We start from the raw sequence: 9,034 nt of genomic DNA, 5'->3' as shown, positions 1-9,034 counted from the left end.
TAGGAGTGTCACAACTCTTTCTCTCTATGGCTCTGGTTTGGGCGAATCGGTGGGCGGGGCTAAACAGGCCATATTGAAGTAGGCGTTGATCTTCTTTTGTGGAGGAGGTGTTTTATCCTCTTTGACGTCATAGTTCCCCACTTTGAAAAACGAGTCGTTTGCTGAGCCTGATGTCTATAAAAGCTTTTATTGGACTAACAAGGTAGTTTTCAGTTCTGAAACTTACAGGATATTATTATAGTATGATGATCTCTTATATGTCAAAAGCTCAAGGAAATTTTGATTTCTCAGTTCATCACCCCTTTAAACAGTTGAGTTTTACCGTTTTCGAATCCATTCAGCCGATCTCCGGGTCTGGCGAAAAAAATCGCAACTTTACATTTTCCGTCGGTCTTAGTACACGATGTAACTACAGAAGAGTCAAGTTTTAAATATGAAAAATATCGAAACTCTTTGGTAAATTTTTTTTTTGAGAGATGCTAATGGTCTTTTTTTTTTTTTTTTACATAATGTGTGTAACTGTCTTTACAGTATTTATTTTTTTTAATAAAAGGTTACAAGTTAATTCAAGCTGACAGCACACAAGAAATACTATTACTAAATACTATGGCAATAAATCTATGGAAAAATGTGATTCCTAATAATAATTTATTGAGTGGTAAATTCATTTTAGCATTATATGTAGGTAGATAATGCTGTCAGCAGCTGAACTGCTTAACTGTTTTTTCAACAACTTTAAATGTTTATAGTATTTTGCATAATTTTCTCATTTCCTCTAACTGCTTTTTAAAATATATTGTGACAAATGTAATGAATAAATGGTATCTTTTGTTTATTAGGTGAAAAATATTGATATTAAAAAAAAATAATAGGCCAAATATTAAAATACAAATACTACAAAATTTGTTGCAATGCATGTAACTTGTTATACACAAATATTTCAGATAACAAAAACATGAATCTTTAACAGCAGTTTAAGAAACCCCCATATCTCCAGGAACTGTAATATGATTTGATGAAGAGGCAGTGGGTGTGGTCAGTGAGTCATATGGCTCCTCCTCCTTTATTTGACTCCTCCTCCACATCATCATAGTCTGTTTTTAAAAACAAAAGCAAACTGATAATTTTCATTGTAATTTTTACATCAAGATGTAGTTTAAATGAAAAAACATAACAAATATAAATTAAATATGCTATAGAAAGGTTACAATGACCTACCCAAGAGGTTCCTCTCATCTTCATTGCTGTTCTTCACATCATTACTCCTCCTGATCTCCCTCTGATTCACATGTGAAATAAAAACCTCATATTGTAGTTTGTAAATCAGCTTGTGTCATTAATGATGTCATTAATCTCTTTCACCTCATGACTGTCTGAGATTATTAGATTTACTCCTGATAAAGTCGTGATGATTCATTAATGGTAGAAACGCATGTTCAATATTAGTGGGTGAAGGTGATCATGAACTGCAGTTCTGTGTGACTCACCTGTTACATCTCGAAAGATCTGTTCATTAATGATGACTTCATCATAATGCTCTGGTGTGTCCACTACACATGAACATATAGACAGAACAAACATTGCATTATATCTTACAATGTAATGGGATTAACCATAATATCATAAATCACTATAAAAGGATTATAGAAAATACACCAATAACAATAAAAAGTAAACACCATTTCTGATAGAGTTCTGTCCACTTGTCATTACATCATCATAGCTCTCAGGTGTATATTTCTATATATACAGATTTTAATATATTTTAAATATTTCTTCCTATTATAGAATAACAGAACGACACCTGTCTCACGATCTGGTTTCAGTCCGTCAGTGATGGCATCATCATAATATCCCGGTGTGATTTCCTTCATCATCTCTTCTGCATCAAAATGAAAAAAAGTCAGAATTCTAACTTTATAAGACGCAATTACGACTTTATTTCACGCAATTCTGACTTTATATCTCGCAATTCTTACTTTATAACACGCAAATGTGACTTTTTTCCTCAGAGTTCTGACTTTATATCTCACAATTCTGACTTTTTTTCCTCAGAATTCGGACTTCATATCTCGCAATTGTGAGAAAAAAGTCAGAATTGTGAGATAAAAAGTCGCAATTATTTTTTTTATTTATTTTTTTCTGTGGCGGAAACAAGCTTCCATAGAAACAAGCTTCCATACTAACCTGAGAGAAGCTCATCAGCATTTTCATACCCAGAATGCAGTTCTTCAGAGACGAGACTTCCTGTTAAAGGACAGCAGAACAGTCAGAAACATGTTCATAATTACAAACAGATTGACTCCTCTGGATCATGAAGCATTGTGTTACTTACAACACAAATATTAATAACATACATTTTAAAAGCATTAGAGGCAGAAAATCCTAAGTTTTAGGCCTATTAGAAAAACACATGTATCCTCACATGGACCCATTCCTCACTGCCTTCCAGAAATACACACAGGAAGAGACAAACACACACAAACACAAATATACACTCAAACACACACACACCTGCACCTTGACTTACTAACATATGAACCCCTCCTTATTACCCTCAAAATACACACAGGAAGAGACGCTAACTGACACACACACATAAACATGCACCTGCAGCTCTGTGGTTTTCTGTGAGGAATTCTCTGGTTTAAAGCCGGAGGTTTAACAGGACTAATAATAGATGAACATCAAGTGTCTGACAGACTCACTTATTAATCATATTAAATAAGTTTCACGGCTCATGTCTCACCTCTCTGAGTGAAGTGATTGTGTCTTTGATGAAGCACCTCATAAACGGCCTCAGTCGTCGTCCTGTGTCTCCTCTTAGAGAGAGCTGTGAGTGTAGACAGACAAACCTGCTGTCAGTTCACAACACATGACTGATCACACACTGAATAACACACAATATGACAGTCCCTGGATCTCTCCTACCTCTCCTCATCACTCTGTTCTGCTGAATCAGTATAAGCAGTGGCACTAAGAGCAGTGAGAGCAAAACTCCCAGTACAACCACAAGCACAGAGAGAGACACTGGAGGAGTTTGTGGAGGAGTGACTGATGTTGAGCGCACTGTCTGAGAAACTGGAGGAGAAGCTGTTGTTGTCAATGTTGTTGTGGCAGGAGTAGTGGACACTGACAAATCTGGCAAATCTGTCAAAACAGACACAGACTAAAAATCATGCAAATACACAAAGATTATTAGCACTAAAATTATGTAAAAATGACTACTACTGTTCAGTGTTTTTCAGTGACCTGCACAGGTGAGTCGAGCGTGCTCTTTGTGGGAGCAGTCAGTGTGGTTCTTCAGGGAGAGAGGACAGTCCCACAGGTGAATCTCATTCCCTCTGCACTCGACTCTGTTCAGCCACACAACACCTTCACCAGCACCAAAGCTTGAATTCCCATCAGCCCTCAGTGCTGCTCCACAACCCAGCTGCCTGCAGACCACCTGAGCATCGCTGATGTCCCACAGATCAGCACAGACTGAACCCCACACAGCGTTATGATACACCTCCAGCCTCCCAGAGCACCGGCCCAAACCTCCCCTCAGTCTGAGAGGAACATGATCTAAATCACACACAGCAACATCACTGACCAGCTTCAGGACACCATTCACAACAAAACACACTGAAACTGAAGTGAAGCTTCATTAATTATGAATGTAGAATAAAAAATAATTCAGTGCACAAATAAAAATTAGTATCAGAAAAAAAAGGAAATATAAGGTTATGATAAACTTGCTTGAACACTGTCTCTGGTGAGGAGAAGGAGAGTTTGAACATGTCAGACGACTCTGAGGAGACTCAGGATTTTCCTTCTCTAAAATATTAAAGTTTCAAAACATCACTGAACAGATTATTAGCCATTATAAATAATATTTAACCAAACATGATGATGTCAAACTATATTAAATCTTGATTTAATTGTGTTAAATATCATCTTACCTGAGCAGGTGATCTTGGCCACTTCATTATCACAGTCATTCTGTCCCCAGGGTGAAGATCGACACTGCCATAGAGTGGAATCATGACGTCGACATTTAAAATAATCAAGCCAATTATGAGATTTCAGTCCCTCTGAATAATCGGGTTCACTGCCAGATCTTCCACAGTTCAGCTCTTGACAGATCAGACTCACTGTGTCTGTGTTCATCTGGTTCCAGCACACATTACCCCAGGATCCATTGTAGAAAACCTCCAAATTCCCTTCACAGCCCTCAGTTAACCTGATCTCTTTAAACTCTAGAAAGACAAGGAAGAGAATCAATGTCAACTTTAATGTGAGTCTATTTATTTGGGATGGAAACCATAAAAGAATTTGACGAATAAATCAATTGACGGTTCTTTTAGTGCTTTTAAGGTATAAATATTTGGAAAAACAAAATGCAAATCTATTTCCAAAGGATGCAATATTTCTTTTCTTTTCTTTAATCCTGTAGACTCCTGTTGGAACATAGGGCTGCAACAACCCCAGACAGCAACATAGTGTCGGCCCAGATCCGGCCCACATCTGGTACACATGAATTCCACACGGCCCAGATGTGGGCCGGATCCGGGCCGACACTATGTTGCTGTCTGGGACACCACGCCAACGCACTCTGTTCTGGGCTGTTCTTTTCAGCTGTGTCCATGTCACTCCGGCGTCCTTCACTTCGCTCTCGACTGACCTTCTCCACGACTGTTTGGGCCGTCACTTTCCTTTTTCCTTGTGGGTTCCAGTCTAGTGCTTGCCTTGTGACGTTGTCGACTGGTTTGCGAAGTGTTTTACCCATCCACCCCCATTTTCTTTTCTTGATGTCCTTTCCGACTGGGTTCTGGTTGGTTCTGCTCCATAGGTCTGTGTTGGAAATCTTCTCAGGCCACCTGATGTTGAGGATGTGGCGCAAGCACTTATTGACAAATGTCTGGATCTTGTTGGTAATGGTGTTGGTAACCCGCCATGTTTCGGACCCATAGAGGAGGACTGCTTTCACGTTGGTGTTAAAGATACGGACTTTGCTGCGCTGGGTTAAAGCCTTGGAGTTCCAGATGGGACGCAGAGTGTTGAACGCTACCCTTGCTTTGCTGATCCGGCTCTTAACGTCATCGTCTACGCCGCCATCAATGTTGACCACGCTTCCTAGGTACACAAAGCGGTCGTTCTCCACCAGGTTTTCTCCTTGTAGCTGCAGTGGCTGATGTAGTCGGTTGTTCATCCGCATCACCACTGTTTTCTTGGTGTTGATTTTCAGGCCGGTCTTCTCTGCCTCCTCCGCTAGCCGCGTTTTTATTTTAAACAAACAAAAATGTGAAAAAATGCTACTGACCAAATGCACACTATGTATATTTAGCTGCATTTTGTTGTATAAGCATCCAGTCAGTAACTGTATTTTAGTCCCAGTTTGTTCTAAACTGTATGTTTTTGATTCACTGAACAAAATTAACCCATTTGTTCAGGAATCACTACACTAGTTATGCTGTGTGCTGCGATGCTTATGTTGAGAACCGACTCATTAGAGTCATTCATTCGGACTACATTAGTCGCGCTATGCATTTCATGAAGTAATGTTGTGTGGTGGTACTGATAACTATAGTACTTCAGAAACTCTGTCAGAGCACATAGAAAAGTACATGTGAAAGAACAGTTATTGGTTCTAATATTTTATATATATTTTCAGAATAAGAACATATTCTCAGTTCCCAACACTGCTGTTGATGTGCATTATGCAAGTATACTGGATATTATCGGTCACATTGATAGGTTATTGAAATGTTATTATTTAACTTATTCTTTACAATTTACCTGAGCACACGACTCCTACATCCTCATTGTGTTGACAGTCATGTTTCCCCCAGCCTGGAGAAGAGCAGTTCCACAGGGACGTCTCATTCCCCTCACACTCCACCTCATCCAGCCATATGGGTCCAGAACCAGGACCAAACCAGGCTGGTACCTGCTGGTTACTGAGGGCCACTCCACACTGCAGCTGTCTGCACACCACATGGGCATCTTTAATATCCCAGGAGTCATCACACACTGTCCCCCATGAGCCGCTGTGAAAAACCTCCAGCCTCCCTGCACAGTCTCCCCCAGAACCCACCAGCCTGATGGACCCGCGACCTGATATTCAGAGAGAGAAAAACACATTATTGATCACTAACAACTGAAGAATCTGCCCAGATGTTGTTGTTCTCACCAAGGCAGGTGATTGACAGCTGTTGTGTGGAGCTGCAGTGGAGAGTTTGTGGAGAGCTGCAGTTCCCCAGATGAGCTTCACTCCCAGAGCACTGGAAGCCCGTCACACACTCATGACTGTGTTCAGGACTGGATGAAGAGGAGAAGTTCAGCACAGAGCCACAGCCCAGCTGTCTGCAGACCACAGAGGATTCAGTGAGACTCCAGGAGTCCAGCAGAACTCTCCTCCAGACCTGATGGATGGAAACTTCCAGCTCCCCCTCACACTGTCTCTCTCCAGACAACCGCACCAGACCGTCATGAACAGCCAGAGAGGAATCTGGAAAGAAGGTCTTATGTTTTACTAAAATATTGCAAGTTTGTGAATATACTTTACATCAATAATACATATATAAAAAAATCAACAAAAAAAAGAAAAAAAAGACAAGTATTAAAAATTGCATTGAAATTACACATGTATGGTAATATGAAATATGAAATACTATATTTATTCTTTTTTTAATCTTTCAGCAGCAATATCAGTGAATCCTCCAGTAATTTGGACTCACTAGAGCAAATGACTCCAACATCTCGTCCATGAGAACATTCAGCTCGACTCCATGAAGAGACGGAACATTCTGAGAGTTTTGTTTCATTCCCGTCACAATCAAACACATCAGCCCAGATTTCACCACTTCCCTCTCCAAACCAGTCTGATCCCACAACAGACACAGCAATCCCACAATTCAGCTGTCTACAGAGGATACTGGCAGCTCTCATATCCCAGCATGCATCACACACTGTGCCCCATTTACTGAAGTACTGACGCTCAACTCGACCAGAACAGACGTCAGGACCGTTGACCAGTCTGAGATCAGTGTAACCTGGAAAAAGAACACATAGTTTACTGAAATTGATTAATAAAGAAGAAACCAATCAAATAATTACATTTTAGTTAACAATTTGATTTCTCTATAGAAAGGCTGAACATTGACATTTTTACCAGAACATATCAGTCCTACGTCGTTGTCATGGGTGCAGTTTATATTCTGTGAGGTTGATGATGGACAGTGTCGAATGTGTGTTTCATTTCCTCTGCACTGAATCTCTTTTGATCCAATCTGACCCTTTCCTTTTCCAAAAGCATCTTCTCCCAGCACCTGTACAGGAGCCCCACAGTCCAGCTCTCTACACACAACCTCTGCATCCTGCTGGTCAAAGGCAGCGTCACACACTGAACCCCAGCCGCCTACAAGAAGCATCTCCACTCTCCCAGAACACAGGTGAGACCCGTCCACAAGTCTTGACCTTCCGTAGTTTATGGTTTCTGAATATATTTACACAACAGAGAAGATCATCTTACTATGATTATGATATGGACATAAAACAACAGTAAGTTCTTTAATTAATAACAGATTTTTAATGGATAAAATTAAGTAGTTTAGACCAGTGGTTCTCAACTCCAGTCCTCGGGACCCACTGCTCTGCACATTTTGTATGTCTCTCTTATCTGACACACTCAGTTCAGTTCATGGAGTCTCTCCTAACGAGCTGATGATCTGATTCAGGTGTGTTAAGGGAGACATACAAAATGTGCAGAGCAGCGGGTCCCAAGGACTGGAGTTGAGAACCACTGGTTTAGACCATAAAATTTGCTAATCATCAATGAATTGTTTATGAAGTGCTCTGAAAATAACTTACACTAAATTATTTAAATTGCATGTATGATGTACAGTATATTGAAGTCTGAATAGTGAATATGCATTAACAGAGTGATGTATGGAGCCGCTCACCTGAGCATCTGACTCCAGCATCATGTTGATGACGGCAGTTATGAACACCCCATCCTTCGAATGTACAGTTCTTCAGTGTTGACTCTGATCCACTACAGGCCACAGCATACATCCAGATTGGTCCTGATCCTTGTCCAAAGCGAGTATCACGCACAGCCTCTAGAGCCTCTCCACATCCCATCTCTCTACACACCACTGCAGCATCAGCCATATCCCATCTGTATTCACACACTGTTCCCCACTGACCTACATGATGAACCTCCACTCTACCAGCACAGGGACTGTTACCATCAACTATCCTCACAGTCTCAAAATCTGTACATGAAAGAGAGAAAGGGATCGAATAATGCAAAGTCAAGAAACATAAGATGTAACAAGTTGACAAATATAAATATATATAAATATTTTTAACTGGACAACTAAAGCTGGGCATGAGGGTATAACAAATTGGTTGCCTAAAAAACAGTGTATTTTGCACTTACCAGATGTGGTTATAGTGACTATAGAGGAGAGTAAAACGAGTGTCAGAAATCCCTCCATCATCTTCTGCTCGTCACACTGTTTGTTTGACTCTGTTTCTCCTCTGCTCCCTCAAACACACTGAAGAAACTGGCTCCTGTCAGTCCCCTAAAGAGAGAGAGACTCTCACAGCTGCCAATGACACTCACTGTTACCTTATTAGACACAACAGAGGAAATCATCAAACACAATCACTGACAAATCACACAGCAGCATTTTTATTTTCTCCATATACATCAATAAAGTGTGAGCGCTGATGAGCGGGACTCCTCCTCCAGTGTGAAGAGACACTTCACTGAGGACAGACCCGTGTCAGTCATATTTCAGCGTGGAGAGAAAGTCACTCTAAACTTACAGGAGATTGATAGAGAAACACTGCAGGTTATGTTCAGCATCAAAGCCTGTATCTGCACACACAACATACAAGACAGACTGATGACTGACTGCTCGCTTACTTTTTTTTTTTTTCACACACAAAAATAGTTTTGCTATAAATAAAGAAGTTATAATTGTTTTGGGGGAAATGTGCGTAATATTTAGTGGAATTTACTACACTGGTATCATGTACT

At 40.3% G+C, this 9,034-nt stretch overlaps 1 protein-coding gene across 1 annotated transcript; it reads right to left on the bottom strand.

Annotated features, from left to right (window-relative positions):
* Window positions 1-816: 816 nt before the first annotated feature.
* Window positions 817-8,119, bottom strand: LOC311082246 (scavenger receptor cysteine-rich type 1 protein M130-like). Its single transcript, XM_084112978.1, has 15 exons — window positions 7,947-8,119; window positions 7,157-7,480; window positions 6,723-7,037; window positions 6,176-6,493; window positions 5,782-6,099; window positions 3,945-4,241; window positions 3,742-3,819; window positions 3,253-3,567; window positions 2,932-3,150; window positions 2,750-2,833; window positions 2,188-2,247; window positions 1,805-1,882; window positions 1,488-1,550; window positions 1,219-1,279; window positions 817-1,094 (listed from the first exon to the last, which is right to left on the bottom strand). The coding sequence occupies exons 1-14, from the start codon at window positions 8,056-8,058 to the stop codon at window positions 1,260-1,262; spliced, it is 2,601 nt and encodes an 866-aa protein (XP_083969104.1). The 5' UTR covers window positions 8,059-8,119; the 3' UTR covers window positions 817-1,094; window positions 1,219-1,259.
* Between the last annotated feature and the right edge of the window lie 915 nt (window positions 8,120-9,034).

Source organism: Abramis brama, assembly GCF_963993115.1.
Source record: "Abramis brama genome assembly, chromosome: 4".
NCBI lineage: Eukaryota > Metazoa > Chordata > Actinopteri > Cypriniformes > Leuciscidae > Abramis > Abramis brama.
This window is presented reverse-complemented; position numbering and strand designations above follow the sequence as displayed.